This window comes from Balaenoptera ricei, chromosome 8, assembly GCF_028023285.1.
Source record: "Balaenoptera ricei isolate mBalRic1 chromosome 8, mBalRic1.hap2, whole genome shotgun sequence".
NCBI classification, from domain to species: Eukaryota; Metazoa; Chordata; class Mammalia; order Artiodactyla; family Balaenopteridae; genus Balaenoptera; species Balaenoptera ricei.
The window spans coordinates 32,330,536-32,357,742 of NC_082646.1; the positions used below are offsets into that span (position 1 = coordinate 32,330,536).

Consider the following 27,207-nt stretch of genomic DNA (forward strand, 5'->3'; position numbering starts at 1 on the left):
TTTACATAGAATAACAGCCAAAAGAGAGAAATAGAGGAGAAAGATCTGAAAAAAAATTTTTTTTAAATTATTGACCATTTGACTTTAAAGGGAAAATATTGGAGGAAAGATCAAAATGAATCAAGATGAATAAAATAACCAGCATTAATTAGTACCAGGCACACTGCATTCAATACTTCAAATATTGCTGTGAAATAAGTAAAGTTATACTATTTACATTTTATAGATGAAGAAGCAGAGGTTTGGAGCAGTCAAGTAACTTTCCAACTAAAAGGAGGCATAACCATGATGTGAGTGCAGCTGTAGCTTTACTGCAGAGCCCAAGCACTTAACCAGTACGCTATACTGCCATCTAGGACCCAATGCACAAAATTCCATCATATTCACAACCCCCAAAAAGCCATGTCCTTTGACATTTTGGTTGACCTCGGAGTTAAAATGAAGCCAAAACCTTTTTATTCCTCACATTTACTTGTAAAATTTCACTGCCAGGTGCATCGATTAGAGTAGTTCTCCCTAATGTGTCCCTGATATAATTCAAATTTTATTTAAGTAATGGCTTACAGTCAGGAGTTATTTAGAATCAAGAAGATACACACACACACATTTTTTAAAGCAAAGACAATTATTTTAAATTGCTGAATGTTACATTTTCTTTCCTTGGAACTTTTTTTTTTTTTTTGCATTAAAAAAGTGCAAGGAAAATTGAGCCAAGATATAGATTTAACTAAGTTTTTGAAGGTTTTTTGTTTTCTCTTTGCTGTTGTTGACTTTTTTTTTTTTTGAAGGGCAGATAGGATCAAAAGAGAAATTAGATTTTCCATCTTTGGTGTTTGGGGTAGTAACTGAGATCCCAAGGATAGATTCAAGCCCTGGGTTAAGGCTGTCCTCACAGAATCTTCCCAGCCTATTTGCAAAAATGTGTGCCGAGTGTGTATGCCGCAGTCGTGCACTTGCTTACACGGTGCTGTGTTTCTTACAGTTGACCTGGACAGGCTCAATGATGACGTCAAGCGTTATAGTTGCACTCCCAGGAATTACTCGGTCAACTTGAGAGAGGAGCTGAAGGTGACCAATGTGGTCTTCTTTCCACGCTGCCTCCTCGTGCAACGCTGTGGGGGAAACTGTGGCTGTGGAACTGTCAGCTGGAAGTCCTGTACATGCAATTCAGGGAAAACTGTGAAGAAGTATCACGAGGTATGACGTTTTCAGATTTCTTTGTTGCAGTGCTGCATTTAGCCTTTTCAGCTGCAAAAGTCCTGTAATCTCTAGGCTGCTGGGAAACAGGGCCATTGCGTTGGTTGTTCACGTTGTTCACTGCACAGGGGCACCTCCCAGGGGGATGATTGGGAAATTGTACTCAAGCTAAATTTGCCTAGCCAGGTGCCCTGGGGAGAGTGTATCCTGAAGAAGGGTTTCCTTTTTCTTACCCTTATTCATAATATATCATGTGGGTTGACAACACTCTTGTTAGTATACACAATCAAATGTATGATGCAGTAATTTGAGAGCTTACTTGGCTTCCTTATAGAAATATGATGGGATTCATTTACAGTGTATGACTGCAAATCTAGGTTATGTTAAGAAAATGCTAAGAGCCAAACTTTAATTCAATCAAGTCATTGAAAAATGGAGCAGGATAAAGATAGCAAAATATAAATTGTCAGAAAAAATACATTGTCAGAGACTTTTTCATTTTCTAAATATGGAAATATTTTTCTTCCAGAAGTACTAATTTTTCCTAAATGTGACTGAGTGCTCTGAGGAATCAGCTCTGAAATTATGCAAAAACAAACAAAAGTAAACCTAAAGATATAAGAGGAACAAAAATTTAAGGAGAGCAGTAAACTTTGATGATAATAACAGGGAATGCATGTAAGCCTTTACTGTGTACCAGACATAATTGTAAGCAATCATTAACTCACTTGGCAGTTTCTCCACAATGCTGACAGGGGAGTGCTATTTTTATTCCCTTTTTATAGATGAGTAAACTGAGACCAGCAGTAGATTGACCAGCGTGACTTGGTCAGTAACTCACAGAGCCAGGACCTAAACTGATCAACTGTTTCTAAAGTCTATATTCTTATCACTAGTAACACTGTGCTCTCTTTTTTAAAAATATATAGCACTTTATTGAAGATTAAAGAAAGAGTGGACTTAAGGGGAGTTAGCACTGCTCTTGAAATTGACGGCAACCCTATTACTTCCTGATTTTGTGAGTCACTAAAGTTTAGAGACGCGGTTTTCATGTGCGTGAAATAGGACTAAGAAATTATATCCGATAATCCCGTACAGGATGGTTCTGGGGAATCACATAAAACGGTGCATATGAAGTTCATTTTGTAAGATGTGAAACATCTTATTGAAATATGTCTAAAATATAAACTAAAGGATTTCCCTGGTAGCACAGTGGTTAAGAATCCACCTGCCAATTCAGGGGACATGAGTTCAAGCCCTGGCTTGGGAAGATCCCACATGCCACGGAGCAACTAAGCCCATTTGCAACAACTACTGAGCCGGCACTCTGGAGTCCGTGAGCCACAACTACTGAGCCCACATGCCACAACTACTGAAGCCCATGTGCCTAGAGCCCGTGCTCCACAACAAGAGAAGCCACCGCAGTGAGAAGCCCACACACTGCAACGAAGAGTAGCTCCCGCTCGCCTCAACTAGAGAAAACCCACACGCAGCAACAAAGACCCAATGCAGACAAAAAAAAAATATATATATATATATATATATATATATATATATATATATATATATATATATATATAAACTAAAGTATGAAGCAAACACTATTGTTAGGAATTATTGTTTGAGTTGCTTTTCATCAGTATCCACCAAAACAAAGGAATAGATGATGCTCCCTAAATAAAATCTCCCGCTTTATACAACCATTTTGTTATCCTGAAAACAATAAAACAATAAGTTAGGAGGTAATTTCTGAGCTAAATGAAAAGGGATATGTCATAAGCAGTATTTTCAACTTGGGAAATGCAGGAGGTCGGAGACCACAATAACCCTGCTTACCTCAGACAGACGGGGACACACGATTTTAGACCGGCATAGAGCTGGTTTTCTTAGTCACAAGAATTTCTTACTCCACCCCACAGTTTTCAAAGTAAAAAAAATATCTGTTCTCATATCCAGGGAATGCTGTTGACTGTGTTCATTGTGTTTTATTTTTGTATGACCTGATGAACTCTAGATTGGACTTTGTCCTTTGTGTCTAAGAACGTGAATTTTGTATTGTTGAGTCATACCCTGAGGACAAATGCAGAATTCAGTAATTTGGTTCCAGTTAAAATAAGCCAGGAAGTGACAAGATCTCTACGTAGTCTTAACTGTGAGGAAAAACATGTGAGTTCAGGCCTTTGATGCTTTATTTTCATCTTGACTCTCCGCTCAGATAGAAGTTGCAGTTTGATTTTTTAAATTGCTTATTGTGGAAACACAGAGTTAAACATACACCCAAAAGGACCCTCACCTCCCAGACAGTTAACTCTGAAGGAGTCTGAAGGGTCCTTTTCTTAGGTCTATTCTTGTCTCTGTACACAGTAGCTGTTACCTGTAAATTTCTGTTCACAATTAATATCTAGAAGGGGAAGCCCTTGGTCTCTTTGTTCAGTCACATGAGTGGGTTTAAAATGTTGGCATATTTTTGAAACTGCTGTCTAAATCACGTCTTTGAAACATGTCATGATATTTTTACTTCTCGGAGTCTGCTGAGCTCTGTACAAAATCACACTGCTGAGTTCTGGACAAAGGGACAAAACAGCATCAATCACTCAGTCAGTAACTGCATACCTGGAACACACACGGCTGGCACACTTGCCCCAAACTCCTAAAATACCTTTGAAATGTGTCACAGTGACCACTCTGTCCAGTGCCCTGTGGAAAAGAGCAGGAGGCTTGTTCCATTTCCAGAAATGGGGGTTGCTTGAGCTCAGTCTCATTAGGGAAGAATCCTTGTCCTCTGTTCTATTAGTTCTGTGTCTGTATTCTTAACTCAGAGAAATGAGAAACTGGTTTCCCCAGCTCCTGGTTGTAACTGATGAGATGTGAAATGAGTTTTCATGACAGATGAGCACCCTTAAGGGGGTGACTAGAACTTGTCACATAAGCAGGCCTGTATGACTCCACAGATATTTCAAAGCTCAACATTTAGGAGTAAAATCCAAGAAATTAAAATGTATAATTATAAAATTACCAATAATTAGAAATTATAAATAGAAGGAAGTTAATATCATTGCTCTTTTCCCAGGTCATGCGACTTCTCCTGTAGGGCTCTGAGCATTTTTCACTGTGCAATAAAATGTTACCATCTGTATTATTTCCTGTTCTCAAAATTTTATAGGTATCCTGTTAAAGTCTTTTTCCTAGCAACATTTCTATGCTTCTTGGAATATGTAGGATATTAAAAAATACTTTTGGTAGTGATTTTTAAAAAGGGAAAGTTCCAGAAAACATATTGTGTAGACAATTAGAGGGTGCTATTATTTTAGTTATCTTTCCTTGATAATGTGTAATGAAGGGATATTTCCAAAAAATATGGTGACCTTTTAAATTAATACTTACTGGTTTATTTTTTATTGTTTGGTCTCCTGGCTATGTCCATTCAGTCAACAGCCAAAAACTTAGGAGGCAACAGAGAGAGAAAGATAGAAGTTAATTTTCTCTGTCCTTCCTCTCATGATTTTGTCACAATGCTGATATACCTGCACTATCTGGTAGAACTTTCTGCAGTGATAGGAATGTTCCATATCTGTACTATCCAATCTGGTAGTCACTAGCAACATGTGGTTATGGGGTATTTGAAATGTGTGTAATGCAAATGAGAAACTGATTTTTTAATTTTATTTAATTTTAACTAATTTAATGTAAATAGCTACACATGGCTAGGGACTACCATATTGAACAGCATAAGCCTAGACACATCTCTGTGTCTGGCATATTTACAACATCTAGAATCATTCCTGTTGCTTGAAAAAATGAAAAAATGACTTCGGAGGATTCTTTTTATTTTAACTTTACTTTAAGTATACGAATTTTATATTAAAAATCTGCTGCCCATTACAGTTTGAGTTAGAAGATGTAAGCAGATATTTATATATATGAAACAAAAGATTAATTAGAGGTAATAAAATGTTGAGCTTTAGACTTGAGATAAAAGAATGGTACTTTTAATTTTTACATGTTTTAAGCATCTGTCATTGAAACAAATTTAGGTAAAATTGCAAATTGAAACCAGCGAGACAGGAAAGCAATTTTTTTCAAAAGATTTCTACTCTATGGCAAAGGCAATGAGTTTTGGGGTTATGATTATAACTAACCATAACAAAAGTCAAGAAAATCTCTTTTCAATTCTTTTTCTGGAAACAGCATTTCTAGAGCTTATATAGAATCTCCCTGCTTCTTCCTCTTTCTCCCTCTTTGAGTGAGACCATGAGACAACTCTCTTGCAGGCCTTTCCTGTGTGTTCCTAGAAGAGACAAGACAATAGAGAAAAAAAATCACACAACTGAAGAGAGAAGATGTGGGATCACATGGGAGGCCACCTAGGGCCAGCTACTTAAAACTCCCCAGGGCCTCGGGTTTGCTCACTTACTCCCCATGATAACCTACAATTTTCAGTTCCCCGACAGATCTGAAATTATATGATATCCATTCACCTACTCCCTAAATCTTATTTTACTGAAATTGTGTTAGGAATGTAAACAAATTGGTGGTTGAAGTGCTAAGTAAATGCAAAAGAACAAAAATATATGATCTGGAACAGTTGCTGTTTATAGAATGCTTATAAAAAAGTTTATTCACTCTTCGGTAGTAATACCTGTGCTACTTATCTCTTGGGGATCCTGGTAGAATGAAAGCATCTGAAGACTGTAAAGCACTAGACAGATGTGGGTGGAATTTTCTGAGAATGTGGTCGGGACTTCTCAGTTCTGACTCCCTTATGGCCCGAATGACTCACTGGTGAAGGGACTCTCTAAGTACTGCAGAGTGCATACATCCTTTCCCTTGGAGCTCTGGCTTCACATTAGGCCTTCCTGCCAAAGTTTAGCAAACCTGCCTTGGGGCATGATATTCCCCAGGTAGACAAAGACCTATCTGTGACATGAATGATACTCAATGCTAATGCAGTGCTCTGAAACTTGGTGCCCAGCTAGGCTTCCATTATGTTTTCTGCAATTGGTGGGCTGAACGTGTAGTCGTTAACCCTCTAAAGTGCTGTCAAAATCATACCTGTTTAGTTCTCTGAAGGTAGAACTGTGGCTAAATACACCCCAAAATGCTCACAGAAAATTTCAATTATAAGTAAATGTCCACTTACTTTTAGAGGTCAAGATTGCATTTTGAAAATTCATGAGCATTGTATAGATCCATAGTATAACCCCCGCCTTTGGTCACCTTCATACTTAGCTTGTCAGCAAAACATTGCTGAACTCTGTTATTTGTGTCTTTCTTATTGAGGACTATGTCTCAGCTTCCCTTGAAACTATCACCTGCAAGATGAGCAATGACCCAGGTAGAAAATAATATGTTATCCCTTCTCAAAATATTTTTGCTTGTAGTCACTTTAGGTTTCAGAAAAGTTGACTACCAGCCCTTAAAAATCTTAACATTTTTCATAAAGTCTATAAGCATAAAAGAAATCAAAATGGAAGCAAAAATATGAAGCTTTTTTTTCTTAAGATAAGAAACTATGTGTACTGAATGCTACCTGTTTTAGGAGTTCGGTAGAACCTTAAATAAATTCTTAATGATTCAGGTTTATACAATGCATGTGTCCTGAAATATGTACTTGTGTTCCTATGTCAGCCATTAATTTGAGAACAGTTACAAGGCCTTAACAACCTTTTTTATATTTGCAGTAAACAAGAACTCAACTTGGCAGATAGCTTTTCTGCCTAGTATTGTTTTATTAGTGTAATAGCTTTACGGCAATGATTCATTCAGTGGTTTATGGGCAACAAGGCGAGTAACCGTAGTTAAATATCTTTTGTGTTATGGTAATTTGCAAACTGAGCATCTTTGATTTTGTGTAGTGGTATGAAAGCTGCCAACTGGCTCAGTCATTCTCCATTTAGTAAAAGTCATCTTTCCTTGGCTTCATGTGGTTTTCCAGATGGTGGAGAAGGGCCAAGATTGCCATTTTCACCCATAGGTGATAAGAAATGGCTGGCTGCTCCTCCGTGGATTTTTATTTCAGTGTGTGTGCTTGCAGCTGTGAATCAAAGCTCAGAAAATAGGAAAGCATTTTGTGATGGTACCTATTAGTGAGTGTCCTTTGGCAGCTGTAATTAATTCAATGGTTCCTTTCCTTTAAAGGTGACCAGATGACCCATAGACCGTTTGCTTTCTCAGATAAAGGCTTTTCATTTTTCTTTTAACTTTTCAGGCTCTCTCAAATCAGCTTTGCTTTCTTCCTCCTTTCAATGCTGTATACCTGAACCTAAGACTATTACATGGTCTGAAAGCTTTGAACATCAGTGCTGTGATCAGCCAGTAAAGCAGTCCAATTTCCACTTTGTTCAAACAATGCTTTCCTGTCTTGTCTGGAAAAGTGTCTGCTAATTCATTTTTCTCCTCTTATCAGCAAAACACATATATACTGTGCTCACATGGCTTAATATAAAACACAGGGAAAATCCCTGAACAATCAGGAGACCAGTTAGAAAAACTGGCCAGGCTCTGCTCTCATCCCAAGGCACACACTTTCATTTGTCATCAAAAGAGGAAGCAAATCAACAGAGCACTGATTTTATAGATATCAGCCATGGCAACATATTAGGCTTTGATAATGGTCTTTTTTAAACAGAGAATATTTATCATATGCTCAGCTTCTTAGGAATCATTTTCTTACCCTGAATATTCCAACTCCCCAATCTGGTTTATAGGCTGGACAACAGTGACTAATATTAGAGAAATTCTTGGCAAAGTTGTAGGAACCCAACCCTTAACCCCTTCCAAGGCATTTTGACTAAATATGGCACAGTAGGGCTTTCATATCTGTCATGGGCAGGGTATTTAATCCCCCAAAACGCAATATACTCTTCATCCATTGCTTTGGTTACTTATTTTTTCCACAGAGACACAACAGCTTTTATTTTCTTTAGAGACCCAGCAAGAGAGAACATGGGAGCAGGGAAAGGCAAATGTCATTGTCATTCTGCTATCGATACTTGAAATTTTATTTCACAATTGTGAAAGGCTTAAAAGTGATGCAAAGCATAGGCCACTTCATTCTGGCCTCTGCTTTATTTCTTGGCTTGTTTTGTTTTGCCCCGTTTGTTTGTTGGAGGTTGGGGTAGAGGAGATGCAGGGAGGAGACACCGTGAACATACGTTCCCATACTTCTACACTGGCAGCATCACCCACCACATTCACCCAGGTACATTCTTTAGCAGCTACTATGTTCCCAACATGCTGCTGACCTGCACAAACAAAATTTCAATTTCCAGGTAAGGGTACGAGTTAGGCCACACGGAGTCAAATACTGGTTACACCAGTCACTGGCTCTGTAACCTTAATCTCTCTCTTTCCTTATCTGGGAACAAAATTAGAAAAGTACCTATCTCATAGTATTGCAGTGACATCCAAAACATTTAATACTTGCAAAGTCACAACAGTGTGTGGCATCTTGTAAAAACTCAATAATGTTAGTGATTGTTTTTGCTATCCTTGTCCTCAAGGCACTTGTAATACAATTAATAGAGAGAAAGCATCATATGTCATGTGAACTTGTGTGATACATAGTGTAAGTGCAGTAGAATTGCAGGTAAAAAAGATAATTGGCTATCAAAACTGTCATCTGGACTAGCTTTACTACAATCAAGTAGTTTTGAGTCTTTATGCCTCCCTCATGAACTCTCCTGGGGCATTCCTTCCCACCCAACCCACCCCAGTTTTGTATTCACAATATTCTTTTGAAGCTCTTCTACAAATGGGACTCAGTATTTCACTCTGTGTTAGCAGAGTCCAGGCTCCTTAGCTTTATTGAACATTGAACAAATGACCCGCCCCACAGAATGCTTATGGAACAACAGGGCTAAATGCTAAAGTAAAGGGGACACATGAGGACTGAGGACTCTAGGCCTAGTGTCCTAGTAGGTGGTTTTGGTTTGTTTATGACTTGAAACAGGGAATGTGAGGATGAGAAAATTGCTGGGAAGACAATCCATAGTAAAAAATTGTGGGGATGCCATGAAAAGTTATACAGCCTTGAAAGCATCTAATCTTCATCTAGGACCAACGTATACCAAGCATCAGGTCCCCATTTCAGTTCACATGTGTGCCTGACACAGCTTTGAGACACAAAAGGAAATCGTAACCACATTGGAGAGGTGTTGGGTCCTTGGGTTTGAGTGTGCTAGAAGCCTAGAGGACAAAAGCCCTGCTCCCAGCTCCAGGTTGCCAGAAGACTCTGGCACTTGGCCTCCTTTGGAATCTCAGTTCTCCCGCCTATAAATTGTGAATAAAGATACCTTCTCTACTGTGTGACAAGGTTTGTCTGAGGGCAAATGAAATAGTGCATCTGTGCAAATTCTTTGAAAACCATAAAATGCTACATAATACATGTAGCATGTGGTGTCATGCAGAGTTTAAAGTCTAAAAGAGAAAGTAGAACAAAATCAAAACTAAAGGCTAACAGGAGCCTCAGAATATAAAGCAAGAAGCAATTAAACTGACTGTGGAGTGTATAGAAAACCAGTATTTGTGCATATGATGGCAAATATTGACTTCAGTGAAGGCCACACTCGGGAAGAAGAGTTAGCTCCTATTTAAACTTAATAATTCAAAAAATTACATTTAAACCTATTAATGTAAAAAATTAAGGATATACTTTATTAATTCAAGAAATGTCATACTGTTATACAGGTATTAATGTACAAAGATCTTAGTGGAGCATGATCTGTTTCGAATTATAATAGGTATTCTATCTTAACAAATATGTAAGAACATACACACATTTTCAGTTATTTATGGCCACTAATGACCTTCGTCAGGGCAAAATGTTTTACGTCAACCAAACATTTAGCCATACCAGCATATTATGTTCATGACTTTATTCGTTGTCCTGTCTAAAGAGATAATAATGTGCTCAGTATTATATTTATCCATAACACATGCTTTGGTCAGAAGAGTCTTTATGATAATATTTGGGACAGCACTTGGCACAAAGCAGGCCCTTAGAAAGCTCTCAGTAAATACCTGCTCAGACACCTGAAGTCATCTTGGTACTGCAGGTAGGTAATGCAGGAGGCATTACTATCAGTGAACTCCATTACTTTAAGGAGTTGGTGATTGTAAAAATATTTACACGTGTGCAATCTAAGAGCGAGCACATAGCTTTCATTGGATCCTCAAAGGCTTAAGAACCAGTTGTCATAAAGAGAATAAGTGGTATGTAGTTGAGTTATACTCCAGGTGCTTTCTAACAGGAAATGCTTTTTGTCCTAGGTGTTAAAGTTTGAGCCTGGCCATTTCAAGAGGAGGGGCAGAGCGAAGCACATGGCTCTCGTTGACATCCAGTTGGATCACCATGAGCGGTGCGACTGTATCTGCAGCTCAAGACCACCTCGATAAAAGAATGTGCACATACTTACATTAAGCATGAAAGAACCTTTATTTTAAGGAGGGTGTGGTAAGAGACCCCTTTCCCACCAGCAACCGAACTTACTATTAGCCTGCAAAGCAATGAATACAAGTGGTTGCTGAGTTTCAACCTAGCTTTGTTAGTGCCATGAGAAGTAGAAAGGTGTATCATCAATCTCTATATCCAAGAATATAGGATTGCATTTAATAATAGTGTCTGAGGATATATATGTATATATATCCATGTCCCTGTGTAAATAGATCATATGGTTTATTCAGTATATATAACCAGGTACACCAGAGCTTACCTATGGTTTAATTATCTAGACCCTTAAAATCTGACAAAATAAGGGACATAGTAAATACATGGAACATGTCATTGGAATATTTGGAAGATGAATTTGTTTATTTTTAAGTTTTGAATCACAAAACAATTTTGGATCTTGCTCTTTTAAAGAAAGCACCCTGTATATTAAAAACCAATAAATGAGATTTTTCTTATGCATATATCTTAATTATAAAAAAAGGAAAAATATGGTTTCTAGGAAGAACACATTCCTAACCATTTTTCTCACGAGATGTACTACATACTTGGCTATATAGACAATAATTACCTGTCTCCAAAAGCATGTCATAATAATATAGGTGCTTTAGAAATTAAGGCTTCTTTTTATGTGTCTTGCTGACACATGCAAATTCATTAACACCTATCTCCAAAAAATTCTCACAAGGTTTATTATTATAACCCTATGAGAGACAATTTATAAGCTAGAGCAGAACTGTTTCTTTTCAAAAACCTCTCTGCGGAAGTAACTCCTTTGGAGAATGGCATGAGGACTCTGCATGAGCCTTTCAAAATAGTGTTCATTGAAAACTGGGGGCAGTTGAAAGTCAAAAAAGTGAGCATTGAAATATTAACATAACTGGGAATCGGATGGAATATTTGAATGGGATCCATATTTAATAACGGATACATACTCTCCAAATTATGCCAGTTAATTTTACGTATCTTGCTTTTGTGTTTCTGTCTCTTCGATATACAGACATGGATTTACAATGGCATTTTATATTTGGCAAGCCATTATGGACTATTTATAGCCTAGAAGTTTTTGTGTATTAAAACAACCCAGTTTTATTGATGTAGATTCCTAATCATGTACTCACTCACCATTCAATTCAGATGAATTCCTGTTTCTGAACTAAGTGAAATTAGATCTGGGGTCTCTGGTTCTTTCCAAATCTATGGAGCTTGTTCTAAGAAGCCACACTGTAAATTGTGGGTGCGCAAGTTCGGCCACTGCTCTACACTAGGAAGCAGTCTTTGCACTGGGGGTTATTATTGGTACTTAGAGTAATTTTTCCTCCCCGGCTCCTTAATGTCTGTTAAGACCTCAGAGACTGACTCCAGGTGTAAGAAGTGATTCATCATTCTCCAAAGCAAGTCTCTTAAGAGAGTGACACTGAAATCAAGATAGCTCAGGGACTGCTCGGAGAGAATGACAATTTTCATCTCACCTTGAAAGAAAATAGGAGAGCCAGTTTCTTCCCTGAGTCCAGGGCCCTACTGACTACAGCCAAGTTGAGTGAGGGCTATGTGACTGGGGCTCATTAAGTCCCAGTGTCAGAGGAGCGGCCTAAATATACTTGGATTTCTGAGCGTGGTGCTTTCAGGACCAAGTTCTCAACCATCCTTAGGAGCTCATTTCTGCTCAGCTCTTTGAAAGGCCAATGCTTATTGAAGATGTTCCTTCAAAAATTCCCTGAAAGTGTCCAGTGTTTTTACCTCAGGGGATGACTGGTAAAAATAAATACTCTATTGCTGAGTTGCCCAAAATCCCAGAGCACAATCAAAAATAGCTGAGGCAGACCCTCTAGTAATCAGGAACCACTCTTCCCCTTCACGCCTCTTCCAAGTTTCCTATGAAAACAGTCTTCCTGTACCAAAACCCAAATTTGTGTTATATCACCCTAGCTTGTTCAGCTGTAAGTATGAGGAATTAGAGTGTTCTACCCAGTTTTCAATAAACCTTCCAGGCTGCAATAACCAGGATGGTTTTCAGTTAAAGCCCCATCTGTACTTTTTATTTATTAGCTGAAATGTAAGCAGGCATATTCACTCACCTCTTTTTTTCTTTCCTGAGTGTTTTATTAAAACTTCTCCCTTGGTTATCTGTTATCTATTGCACTTCTAACAAACATGTAGCCAATAAATCTGTTTCACTGCCATCAAAGGGATAAAAAGCTCACCGTACAAATTACATTTCAAAATAAATCCTAATAAGTCCTCATTTCTGCATGGCTCACTCACCTGGAATAATGCCTTCTGTTCAATATGTTCTTATAGGGCAGAGCACTTTTGTAAGTAGAATTTTTCATGTTTTTTGTCATATCAGTAACATGCAGCTTTTTCGTCTTGTAGCATTTTCTATAACAAATGTAATATGCCTCCTATCTTCATGAAAAATAAATATTGCTTACGAACAAAACTACTCCATTATTTAGTACTCAACTGCAGTTTTAAAAGGTGCACAATGTTACAAACTTACTTCCCCAAACACATGCAGCTGCTTGGAGTGACAAGATCGGGTGATTTCTGCAGGCCTGGTTTTAGAACGTTGTTCCCTGAAAACAGGCTTTTACTTTGTCCCTTCCTGAAGCCACCGGAAACCGGAAATTAAGTGGGACTTGGGTTTTGTTGTTTTCTTGCTGCTGTTGTTGCTTCTTTGTTTGACTGTTTGTTCCCTGCAGGCCTTTTAATGAAAGATATTCTCCTCTGACATTCCTTACTTTGGAGAGTACACAGCCTCTCTCTCCTTGCCGACCTGGAATCAATAACATTATGTCCACCCTCACACCTTTTCCCCTCTAGATGGACACCCCAGCTGGTGGGCAAGTGTTATCAGCTCAGTTGTTTATTATCAATATTTTATTTCATTATTTGGAAACAAACCCCCCCAAATAATGCCTGAACCTAAAGCGTACATTAAAGTGACCAAAAATATTTTAAAGTAATAGATTTAAAGATCATATGTAGTTTTCCTTCATAACATGAGTGCTTTCAGCTGGACAGTAAATTACGAACCGTCTCAAATCACATGAAGGCGGATGATCAATCTGGTAGCATTTGTAAGGATTCCTGGGAAGTGACCTGTGGGAGTTGGGGACTTTTCCTCCCAGCAGGTGGGGGGCTGCAAGTATCATAGTGCATCAGAGAGAAAGCTAGAAGGCCTTGGGTATAGTGACAAGTCGGCCACTTTCTGGACCAATTTAGGGGCTACACTCCTATAGAGTTTGGTGTGTGACGTGTTGGCGTCACGTGGGGGGGCAAAAACTGAAGAGAGCTCTTCTCGCTGCAAGAAATTTTGCTTTTGCTCGTATGTATTTCAGTCTTCATCATCATCCCACTGGAGACAGGATGACAGCAGCACAGGGTTGGGTGAAACTCTGCCACTTTATTTAGTTTAGTGGTTTTGAGTTGTTTGGGGAAAGGGAGTAGAGACATGTATTCTGTGGCAAGAATCAATTTTACTATCGGAAATACCAGCTAATGTGTGAGTCAAAGTATGGGGAAAAACGGGGAAGGATGTAGAGTAGTTCATTTAGCTAACCTGGATTTTTGTGTACAAAAATCATGTTATCCATATATATATAAACAGTATTTTAATGCAAATACATTAAGAATTTCATTTTATTTCCTGAAAGGTGCATGTGTCCAGTTTTATATTAGTAACTCAACAGATGTCCAAATTTTTCATATTCTCCTAGGGTCCTCTGATAGAACATTAAATTAAATTCATAGATTAGTATTCATGCCTGAAATTCTAGGCAATACAATTTCGTTTATTGACAGCTCTGAGCAAATATGCTAGAAGAAAGAATATTTATAATTCACTGGTTTTATTGACATTCACTTGAATTCTGTTGTTTTTTAATGATCAACTTACTTAAAGACTACACAGGTCTTTAAAACTTAACATAACACACTGGGCTATCTCCCGAATATCATAGTTTATCAACAATGGATAAACAACTAATCACTTATTTAAGACTTTGTGCTTGATGTTCACGTTATAGTTCAGAATTGCAAGTTAATTTTTATCTTTTTAAAGTAAATTTTAATTCTATAGAGATCTCTAAAAATTCTTTAGCAGATCGCATTAGAAGAGAGTGGAGCTGAGTCCATAATAAAGGCTAATATATTCAGTGCAGCAAGTTATGGGCCAAGAAATCTTCATTTTCTAATAAAGCCATTTGATTTTCTAATTATTTTAAACTGTTGAATACTGGTTTCCAGGCTTAGTAGCCAGAAACCAAATGTTAAAATCACTCTTGGGTTCAATTTATATTTTAAATAATGCCTGTAATACAAATTCACTTTTAAGAATTCAAGTCTCTGGGTCATATTCTCTAATCTCTATCTTTGATTGAGGCAATATTACAAATTCATTCTCTTCGAGTATCTTCTAGCCTTTCCTTTTCTCCTTGTGACTTCCGCATCCCTCCTCTTTCTCACCAGTCTCTACCCACCAGACTTCAAGTCAGAGAAAATCAGGAGCGATGTGTACTTTGGGAAGGCACAGGAGATGGGGTCATTTAAGGAGATCAGGAGATCAAATGCATGGTTTACCAAATGAGCAATTGGTAGGCTAAAACTGCCAAATGTTAAGAAATCACTGCATTTTGAGAGTTGAACACGTCAAGTAAATATTTCCCAATATTGTCCATTTTTTGTGTAAACTTCAGAATATGGTGGTGAATGTTATTGACTTCTATCAAAAGGGATTTAGCCATAGGCAATATGAGGAAAACTGGCTAAATGTTTCATATATTCATTCAACAACAAAATGTTTTAAAATGCATGTATGCTTTGAATTTTAAAATGCAAGATCCACAACAGGGGATAAAACTAGGGAAAGATGTTCTAGGTAAGATAAACAACAACAACAACAAAAAACCTAAAGATCCCCCAGCAAAAATGCATAAGGTAAATGTGGGCAGTTCAAAGACCAGAGAGTAAAGTGGCAGAAAGGAAAGTAATCTATATAGAGGAACAATTGGTGGTATGTTTGAAAAGGTAGATAAGTACCTGATTATGCAAAGTCTTCTGTGGCTGGTTAGCAAAGAGCTTTGTCTTTTACACGTGGTAGAGGAAGCCATGGGGGCTCCTGAGCATAGTGGGGGGCTGCAAATGTCATAATGCATCAGAGACAAAGTTAGAAGGCCTTGGGTATAGTAACAAGTCTGCCACTTTCTGGACCTATGTTTCCTCATTTGCAAATTAGAAGGATAAGATGTTCTACAGGTCCTTCCAACAGAACAATTCTGCAATTCTGTATTTTGGAAAGTGGCAATCTGCAGGAAGGACAGAGGTAGGGATACAAATTATGAAACTCTTAAAGTTGTAGTGAAACCAAGTCCCCCTAAAACCAAGTTCTTCTGCCACCCCTCAAAGTTGAGAAGTATCAAAGAAGAGGGGGTATTGAAACTGAGCAGGACCCTGTGGTGCCCCTAACCCAGGTACAAAGTGCTCTCTGTATCCCCCATTTCTTGTTTATAGGAAAATGGTTTTCACCTCCTAGACCTTCTTTGAGGTCCAAAGGGCAGATTCAAACAGTTACTAATTAGGGGAGTGAGAGGATGCAGAAACAACAATAGTGTAGGAATGGGGCCTGGTCCTAGTTCCTCCTGGAGGGATGGATGTGCATAACAGTTTGATACACATCTCTGAGTTCTTCTACAGGAGCTAAGTCCCCAGACCACGTGGAAGAGGACTTCAGGCTGAGCACAAGCACTTGGGCCCCAGACTGGTTGGAACCAGAAGGCTGATGATTGAGATTCCTGGAACACCACCCGGTTACCTCACCACCAACCAATCAGAGGAGAGTCACACATACCCTGCTGTCCTCCTCCCAAATTTTGCCTATAAAAACTTCTTCCCTGAAACCCATCAGGGAGTTCAGGTCTTTTGAGCATGAGCTGCCCCATTCTCCTTTCATGGCCCTACAACAAATAATCTTTTCTTGGCTCCGAACTCCTACATTTTGGTTTGTTTTATCTGACTGTGTGTTGGGCACACACACTTGGGTTTGACAACACTAGGGGTGAGACAGTAAGGACAAAAGTGAGACCTCAGAGACAGGAAGGCATGTAGGTCCCCTGTGGTTGTGCAGGCTGTGCATTTAAAATCTCTAGGAGGTGCTGTTTGCCTAGACTAAGACCAACCAACCGCAAAAGAGGTTAACAAGAGGATTCAACGGTCGTAATGGCTAAATGGGGAGGGCAATGCAGGCTTGGGGGTGTCCTGGAGGAGAGAAGCATGTGGGTTGGAATTTTGAGAGTATTCTCAGAAAACTGGGGAGGCAGGAAGAGACGGTAATTTTGAGAGAAGAGATCATGTCTCCCAGAAAAGCCAGGGCTTGTAATGTTTACTGGGAGTCATCCTTAGAGTGGCAAGGCTGAAATCATGAGAAGATAAAGAACAGAACCTAAAGGACATCCATGACCACAGAGAAGAAGAAAAAAGAGGAATTCACAAAGCTCACAAATAATGTGTTCCAAAAATTTGATAAACACTAACCAAGGGCTAACTAGCCCTCATTAAGTGCCAGACATAACAGATTTAGAAAACAATAAAACAGCCATGTTTCCTGCTCTTATCAAACTAGATAAGGAAGGGTAGATATTAAACAAAAAAGTAAATAATTCATTATATTTGTGGAAAGCAAAGCATAATATGGGATGACATTAAAAGGTAGAATTTAGATCAGGTGCAGGAAGGGATTCCTTAAGAAAATGACATCGAAGGAGAAACAGAAAGTTGAATAAATATTAAATAAATATTAACCAGAGGGAAACTAGAAGGAGAGTGTGGCATTAGAAATGAAAAAAAAAAAGAGTGACTAGATTAGAGAAATATTTTGAATGTTTAATCGACCAGTCGGTGATGGATTGGGTGTTGAGAGAGAAGTGAAGGAAGATGTCAAGGATTTTTCCAAGGCTTCTGGCATAACAAACTAGGCCGATAGAGATGCCATTTGTTGAGACTGGAGACAGGGGAAGAGGAGGAGATTTGTATATCAAGAATTCAATGTAAGATATTAATGCCAAATGGTCTTTGACATATCCAGTTGAAGATACGAAGTAGGCAGTTAGGTCTGTGGGTCTCAAGCTCAGAAGAGGGGTCTGGGAATAATATGTAAATTTAAGAGTCATCCACATGTAGCTATTAAAAGCTACAGGGATGGTTGAGTCACTTAGGGGAGGATGAAGATTGAGGAGAAAAGGGATCACAGGGCAATTGCAAGAATATAAAAATATCCCGACTGCCAGAGGAGGAAATTGTTCCAAGGGGACTGGGTAAGTTTTATCAAGTATTGCAGAGAAGATGTAGGAGAAACCTACTGATTTAACTGCCCAGAAACACCCCTCCCTACCCCTACCTCCACTCCCTTTCTGGGAAAAACCACTTTATCTATAGTGGCACTGTGCAATAGAAATTTGTGATGATGCCAAGTGTCCTATATCTGCACTGTCCAGTACTGTAGCCACTAGCTACATGAGGCAGTTGAGCACTTGAAATGTGACTGTTGGGCTGAAGACTTTTTAATTGTACTCAATTTTAATTAATTTGCATTTAAAGGTAAATAGCCACATGTGACTAGTGGCTATAGTATCAGACAATGCAGCTCTAGACTCTAGATATCACCCACAATGTTGCAGCCACAATAACACTTCACAGCAACACACACACACACACACACACACACACACACACATCTCAGCTGAATATCTAGGGTTGTGACACTTGATCCAAGCAGGGATCTAAGTCTTTCTCAGGATATGTGAAACTGAGAAGAGATCCAGACAGTCTCTCTTTGGTTATTTGGAAGGTGGGATGTAAAAATCAATGGCTATTGAGAACCATACTCCTTCCACATAGACCAAAAAGACCAGAAAAAGTCATACTACAAAGGGAGATAGGGAAAAATGACACCAACACAGAGAAGGTGGCTGAGGGTCCTGAGGGAGACCCCATTCCTGTGGGTCTTGATGTATGGACAAATCCCTCTCTTGGGTTCTCTGAGAATATCAAGTGGTTGAGGTGTGAGTCAGATGGTGAAATATTGTGGAGGGAAGAGTTGTGATGAAATGGAAGTTTTGAATGAAAATTACCTGCTGGAGAGCTTGATTAGTGAGTGGAAGGAGAGAGAAATAGTTGGTTCTTATCAACATGTACATTGAGTTAGCAAATACTGAATCACAGCTCTGAAGGGAAATACAGGCTTAGGTTCCTAGGAGCCTCTAGTCACTACTTTTTCATCAACTGATAGATGCATAACCTTGTTTTATGTGTGTTTCTGATTAAGGAAACCTTATTTTAATAAATATTATTGATCCATTAACATTGAACTCACAGCCAACAGCACTATAATTCATGCCTAAATGAAGCTTGTCTAACACATATTTTCACCATAAGGTGCATCACAGCCTTCCTGTGCTTGGGAACACCAGACAGCACTTCAGCTACACTTTGGGGCTATTTTAGATGACAAAATCAGCACAAAAATGCAAAACATGTCACTAAAAGGACACTTGTTTACAGGATGAGAGCTGAAACAAGAGGGCAGTGTGTTGCCTTGTTTGGCCTCAGCGGGGAACATGTGTTGGACAGCTGAAAATTTTCACCACTCTGCACATGTCTGCAGATGACCACAAAAATACTTCATGTATTAATTTTGGAATTACATATAAATTTTAGGGAGCGGGCAAATTTGCAAATACAGAAGCTACAAATAATGGATATTAACTGTAATATCAGTGCCCATTTATGGAGCGTTTACAATGTGCTAGGAATTTTTCTGATGCTTACATGTATTTGCTTAATTCTCATAATAACCCAATGATAAATGGGTCTTATGAAATTAAAAAATTAATGCATGTAACATTTTTATTATAAAGCAATGTTATTATGCCTGTTATGTTTTATAAAGATGAAAAAATAAAGCATGGAGAGTTTAAGTAAATTACCCAAGGTCAACAAGTAGTAAACTCCAGGCAGTTCCTCTGCAACCCACATCCTTAATCACATTGCAACACTATCTGTCCAACTCATTGAACAGGAGGCAAAACTAAATAATTTCTTCATAAATTCGTCCCAATTACAATTCCAAACATGGACCTTGAGGTCGTCACTGAACATTCTGGTCCAGTTTCATTCATTTAATTAATCATAATTGAGCATCTATCATAAGGTAGGCACAATTCTAGGCACCAGGAATAAAGAACAACACAATGTTCTAGCTCTCAGTGAATTTGCACCAATGTAGAAACAGAAAATAAACACATATATAATTTCATATAACAAGTGCTATGAGAAAAACAAAGCAAGTTAGGCAAAGGAAGGTCTCTGTCCTAAGGAGGTGACATTTTTGCTGAGATCTAAAGGAGGTGAGGAAATAATGGGTAGAAATATCTTGGAGAAGAGCATTTTAGGCAAAGGGAATAGTACTTGCAACTCTGGGGCAGAAACAAGCTAGGGAACATGTGAGGAACGGGGAGAGGGCTAGGGTCAGGTGAGCAAGGAACTCAGCTATAAGACACCAGAGGTGAAAGAAGTAGGCAGGACAATTCATATGGGGTCTTGAAGGTCATGGTAAGGAGTTTCTATTCTGAGTACAATGGGAAGTCCTTAGGGGGTTTTGAGGAGGGAAGTGAAATAATATGACAAGTTATGAAAAGATCTCTCACTGTGTAGAAAGTTGATCGTAGGAAAACAAGAGTTGAAGGTGATAGTCCATTTATGGAAACAGGTTCAGGAGGGGTAGGAGGCTCCATCTAGGGAGGCTGAAGTAGAGAAGTGAGAAGCAGACAGTTTCAGGACATATTTGAAAAGCAAAGCTTTAAATATACGATATAAGGGAAAGAGAGGAATCTAGGATGTATCCAGGGATCCAGGACTTCTAGGTGAATGTTAGAATCTTTTAACTCAATGGGGAAGATATTGATAAAAGGAGGGTTGGGGGATGGAAGATCCAGTATTTTCCTTCAAACTCACAGTCTTTTACTAAACTCTAGATTCTGGGGTTGAGATTATTTTTTAAGTTCATTTCTGTGTCTCTGGGCAAAGTGTGCTCTCAATATGTAGGAGTAAATCACCTTGGTTATTCCCTGAAACCCTCATTTTGTTAAAAAAAAACAACAAACTGATTTTTTCCCCCAAGCAAACCTTATCTGAACACCAAATAGATCTTGGCTTTTACATAAGTAAAAACTGAAGGTTGGTGTGATAAACTAATTGTCCCTGTATATGCACATGCTTAAATGGAGACACTTGAGTATAAAGCTCTGAGAGGAAATGGTATGCAGATTGACAAATTAGTTTTGCGGAGAAATACATCTGCTACTCATCTGAAGCCTGCAGTGGAGAAAAGCCTGGACCAAATCAGCAAGTGTATAAATTGAAAAAAAAAAGGAAATATTTTGGTCAACTATTTACCCAAAAATGGATTCAAGAACAAACTAAAAATAATTCTTTGAATTCCAATACCTCAAGCTCACCCCTAGGTTCTACAGTAACTAAAGTCATTCCCTGTTTCATCCATAGGAGGAAGCATCACTGCAACAGATATTTTAACAAAATATATAAGCTTTTGCACAAGACTGGGACTAATATGACTTTCCTTTTTCTTCTCATAGATGTTGAAAATGGGCTAAAAGCCACAGAGCTGTGAATAGTATAGGTCTAAATTTGAACTAGAGTAAAGGAAGCCAGGCACAGCTTAATCATCATCGTAGTACTTACTGTGTCTAGAATATATCTAGTGTTTTAATATGATGCCTTTTTTCATTAACTCATTCAACAATTATTTTTTGAGGACCTACTATATTTCAGACACTGTATACACTGCTAGGAATGTACCAGTGAACAATACCATTTCAACTGTTGCCCTTGTGGTACTTAACAGTCTAATACTGATAGGTAGAAAAACACTGATTATCTGAAGCAACTTTCAGACCCAAGGTGACCAGGTCAGGGTTTCTCAAGTTCAGAGCTATTGACACTTGGGGCCGGATAATCTTTGTTGTGGGGGCTGGGGAGGGCTGTCCCATGCATTGCAGGTTATTTAGCATCATTCTTGGTCTCTACTTACTAGATGCCAGCAACACTTTTCCCCCATTAGTGGCAATCAAAAGTGTCTCCAGATCTTGCCAAATGTCCCTCAGAGGGAAAAATGTATCCCCTTGTGAGAACCACTGACTTTAGAGGATGATATTAGCAACAAGATCCTGGCTTCCTGTGAAATTTCCCATTTGTTCTCTAAAGTTGCCTTTGCCAAACGATATTGCCAGGAGAGGAGATTGTGGTAAATGTGGAGGGGCCATCAGTCAGACTGGGCTGAATGAGGCTACAAAGGCAGCAGAATCCCTCAGTCAACTTTTGAAATACAAAGGCAATAACTGTTTCTGATGACAAAAAATATCAACTTCCAAGATAGTCATTCATTTACTTAACAAAAAGTTATTAAATATATATATATATGTCTATATGCCAGATACAATTATAGATTCTAGGGATAGTGAACAAAACAGATCAAAATTCCTATCCTTATGGAGTTTATAGTGAGGGGAGACAGATAAATAAGTAAAATGTATATGCGTATGTGAGAAGGAAATAAGCGTTATGGTTACATATAAATAAAAGCAGGGAAAGAGGATCAATAGTGGAGGGGAATTCAATTTTAGATAAGTTGTTCATCTAAAGTAAAGACCCAAAGGACATAAGAGAGAAAGTCATGCAAATATCTAATAAAAGAGTATCCCTGGCAGAATGAATTGTAAGTGCAAAGGCCCTGAGGTAAGAGCTTGCTTGGTGTGGGGCTGGAATGCCATGAGCTAGATTGAGTGGTAGAGGTGAAGTTAGGAAGCTGGTAGAAGCCAGATTTCATCAAACCTTTAGGCCATTGTAAGGACTTTGACTCATACCACTGAAGATTTTTAGTGCTGTTCAACAAATGTTTTCAATCATCCTTCTAGGCACACAAGGAGGATTTTATTTCCCTGTTCCCTTAAAGCCAGATATGGTTATGTGTGATAGATTATGTCGTTTGCCCCAAGTCTTCACTCCTTTGTATCCACACGCATGCCCTGGCTTCTCTGTACACAGAGTATACTTCTCTACCTGTTGGCTGTGGTTTTGGTCCCATGACTTGCTTTCACCAACAGGATATAAGTAGACATGATGCAAATGAGAGCTTGAGATGCGCTTGCCTTCTTGTGTTTCTGTCATCACCATGAAAAAACATGTCCTGCCTGCCCACCACCCTAGGAGGAAGATAGGAAACATGTTCAACAAAGCTATCACAGATGAATTGTAGCTTAAAGCAGGCCACCCAGCCTAGCCAAGTCTATATCAGCTGACTCCCAGCCAGCCTGCATTTATGCCTGTTGTTGCATGCCACTGAGATCTTGTAGTGGTTTGTTGCACAGCAAGGCACCTTTGTTTGGCCAGTGAAATGGGAGTGGAAGTGGAATGTGTCACTTCTGGGTGGGAGTGGAATCTTTAAAAGCCACTGCCTATTTTCCCATCCCCTTCCCACTGCTGCAGTGATGATGAATTGTATGTCAAGGTAGAGCCTCTATCACCCTGGTACCCTGAGTGACTGTGTTGCATGGAGCCCCTTGTGACCCACACTAGAAAGAAATAAAAATCTGTGGTATTAGATGTTGTTGTTTCTGCTTCTGATACTGAGCTATAACCTAGCTTGGCTGAGGCCTGAAGTCACTATAGGATTTTCAGGTGAGAAATGACATATTTTGATTCAGATGTAAATAATTCTGGCTATGTTAAGAATAGACAGGACTTCCTTGGTGGTCCAGTGGTACAGAATCCATCTTACAATGCAGGGGACACAGGTTCAATCCCTGGTCAGGGAACTAAGATCCCACGTGCCTCAGGGCAACTAAGCCAATGCACCACAACTACTGAGCTCATGCGCCTCAACTAGAGAGCCCATGTGCCACAAACTACAGAGCCCACGTGCTCTGGAACCTAGGTGCCACAACTAGAGAGAGAAAAACCCTTATGCCACAACTAGAGAAAAATCTGTGCACCACAAGGAAGAGCCCACACGACTCAACGAAGATCCCATGTGCCACAACTAAGACCCCACACAGCCAAAAATAAATAAAATAAATAAATAAATAGTTTTTTAAAAATCAAAAAAAAAAAAAAATAGAATAGACTGAAAGGGGGTAGGGGCAGAGGCCAGGAGACAAATCTGGAGGTGGTTAATGCAACAGTAATACAGGCAAGAGATCATGGTGGCCTAGATCACTGGTAGCAATAGGGAAGGTAAAAAATTGCTCAGATCCTGGATATATTTGGAAAATAAAACTGTCAAGATTTCTTTATGGATAGGATGCAGGATGTTAGAAGAAGGATGAAATTAAGGGTGACTCCAAAAGTCATATAAAGTTTGGGGCTGAGTGAAAGGTCTGATGTAGTTTCCATTAACTGAGATGGGGAATATTGTGAGAAGAGGAGGTTCGCCTGTGGGAGATCTGGAGCTTAATCTTGGACATGTTAACTTAAGGGTGCCTATTAAGCATCCATGTAGGCGTCAAGTAAATAGTTGGATTTGCTAGTCCAAGGTTCAGGGAAAGAGTTGGGGCTGGAGATGTGATTTGGCTGTTTGTGATATATAGATTGAGATTGCATTTAAAGCCAGAAGATAGGATGAAATCACAAGAGGACTGAGAGTAAATAGAAACGAGGCTAAAGCCTCTGGTGCATCCTTGATTAAGAGGTTAAGGGATAGTGAATGACCAGCAGGAACAACCAGTGATGTTAAGATAGAAAACTGGTGGGTGCAGGGCTGTGCTGTATGGCTTGCCTTTGCACCTCCAGATGCTCTCTTCAACATTCTATACCTGGTTCTGTCCCACGAGGCTGATCCTAATGGAATTGACCCCTGTTCCCTCCAGCTTCTGGTTGGGTTTGGTTCTTGGGAAGGAGCATTAATAGGGGATTAAAAAGAAAGGAATAAGGGACTTCCCTGGTGGTCCAGTGGTTAAGACTTCGCCTTCCAATGCAGGGGGTGTGGGTTCGATCCCTGGTCGGGGAGTTAAGATCCCACTATGCCTCGGGGCCAAAAAACAAAACATAAAACGGAAGCAATATTGTGACAAATTCAATAAAGAGCTTAAAAACCGTCCACATCAAAAACATCTTAAAAAAAAAAAAAGGCATAAGATTAAATCAGTGTCTGTCAACTTTAAGAAAGCATCAGAATCACTTGCAGGGATTCTTATACAGAGTGCTGGACCCCATCCTCTGAGTTTCTGATTCTTAGGTGAGATAAGGATTTGCATTTTCACATTCCCAGGAGATATTCATGCTGCTCATCCGGGAACCACACTTTGAGAACCTCTGGGTTAGGTTATGTATTCCCCTGATCTCTTCCTTGTAAGAGTTCTTCACCCTGGTTGTGACCCTCCACATGAGGTCACAATTCCTCCCCAGCTGGCCTGTACTACATGATTTTATTTCCTCTGAAGTTCCAATAATTAATTTTCTTTTCTGCCCTCAACTTTTCAATGATTGTGACAGCTCCATTTTTGACAGCCCCGAGTTTCTGCCCTATCACCTGTCCTTTCCCTACACCCTACTCAGAGCTCGGTAATTAGTCTCTTTGTAAATACACCCTCCTTCAATTATCCTAATTTGAGTGAGCCATGAGTGTCACTGATATAGGACTCTTGGAGATGAATAAACAGCATTTTTAAAAGTGCTGGCCAATTGAGTTAAATGATGCTGAAGGGACAAACAGGATGAGGATTTAGAAATGACCATTTCATTCAGCATCTGGAGGTCATTATGGAATGTTGTAGACAAAGGCTGATTAGGGTGCATTTGAGAAAGACTGGTAGGAGGTATATATTGCAAATTAAGCCAGTTCTCCTAAAGATCCTAACTAATATTGAGGACAATGATTATGAGGCCCTGTGTCACTGGTGGTTCAATTTGCTAAGCACTGAGCCAGATACTCAGATACCTGTGAAGCACCCTACACCCCTCTTCTCCTAAAGTCAAATCAATTAGCAAATCCTGTAAATCAATCTGTAGCAGTGGTTCTCAAACTGTAGGGTACATCAGAATCACCTGTCAGGCTTGTTAAACCAGAATGATGAACCCTGCCTACAGAGTTCTGATTCAATAGGTCTGGGATGAAACCCAATCATCTGCATTTTTAACAAATTCCCAGGTGATGCTAATGTAGCTGGTAATGGGAACCACTACCAAATGTAAAATAGCTAGTGGGAAGCAACCGCATAGCACAGGGAGATCAGCTCGGTTGTTTGTGACCACCTAGAGGGGTGGGATAAGGAGGGTGGGAGGGAGGGAGGCGCAAGAGGGAAGAGATACGGGAACATATGTATATGTATAACTGATTCACTTTGTTATAAAGCAGAAACTAACACACCATTGTAAAGCAATTATACTCCAATAAAGATGTTAAAAAAAAAAAGAAAAGAAATCACTATTCTGTTGGAGATTTTTCCTATCCTACTTTTCCTTTCCATCCACGACCAGTGCAGGCTTTCCTGACATTTGCCTGAATTACCACCACACCCTCCAAACCATCCTTCTGCTCCTAGCTTTATTCTTCCCCCCCATGCTAAGACACCTTTCTAAGATACAAATCTGATTATATCACTTCTTTGCCTAAAGCACAGGGATCAATGCCCACAGGCTTTAGGAAAAAGAGTAGACCCTTCAGCATAACCTTCCACTCTCACCTCTCACCTCTCACCATTTCCCACTCTTATCACACTCTGAACATGCTGGATTATTCCCTGAATACAATTCTGCCTCATACATGGCATTTTCCTATCTTTGGAGGGCTCTTCTTTCCTAAGAGTCTCATCCATTCCAGTTCTCAGAATGAGAAGACACCTCCCTCTCCTCTGTGATCCCCTGACAGGCACTGGAGGTCACATAGCTCGGACCCTGTAGCCCCCTGCACAGTGACAAGTTGTCCTGTCTGACTGCCAGTTGGACAAGTCTCCTGGGTCTGTGTCTCCAGTGCTTAGCACTGTGCCTGGCCCACAGGAGAGCAAGCCCTCAACCACTATTTGTTGCGTACTGAGTAAAAGGTCCTGTATTATGTCAGAAATGTGGACATTTTAGTAAGAATTTCAATAAGAAACAAAAAACATTTTTTAGTTATTGACCAGAAAAATCAAAGAACCATAGCAGTATATTCCCTGGTTAATTGATATTTCAGTGACCTAACAATGTCACAGGAATAATAAAAATGAAAGAGGGTTGGATAAACCCAGCTTAAACCCTTATAGTTTAGAAATTCTCAATAAAGTGTTATCAAAAATTAGTATAGATATGTTGCATTTAGGATTCAATTGTGCTAAACCATAAATTCTGTAATACAATTTCTTACTTTTTTTTCTTTTCATGTTATAAGGACTTTTATAGAGATAAATAAAATCAAGCTTTTAACTAACCATATTTTCTGAAGTTTATAAGCTCATCAAAAAATGTATATCTCTACATGACTATATATATAAACAAACCACATCCCAACAAAA

At 39.1% G+C, this 27,207-nt stretch overlaps 1 protein-coding gene across 2 annotated transcripts in view; it reads left to right on the plus strand.

Moving 5' to 3' along the window:
• Positions 1-13,088, plus strand: part of PDGFD (platelet derived growth factor D) — a 228,057-nt gene extending 214,969 nt beyond the window's left edge. For both annotated transcript variants that reach the window (XM_059930502.1, XM_059930503.1), the window contains exons 6-7: positions 983-1,197; positions 10,468-13,088. In XM_059930502.1, coding sequence (XP_059786485.1) covers positions 983-1,197; positions 10,468-10,593 — 341 coding nt within the window. In that variant the 3' untranslated portion in view covers positions 10,594-13,088. The remainder of the gene's footprint in view (positions 1-982; positions 1,198-10,467) is intronic.
• The last annotated feature ends 14,119 nt before the right edge of the window (positions 13,089-27,207 follow it).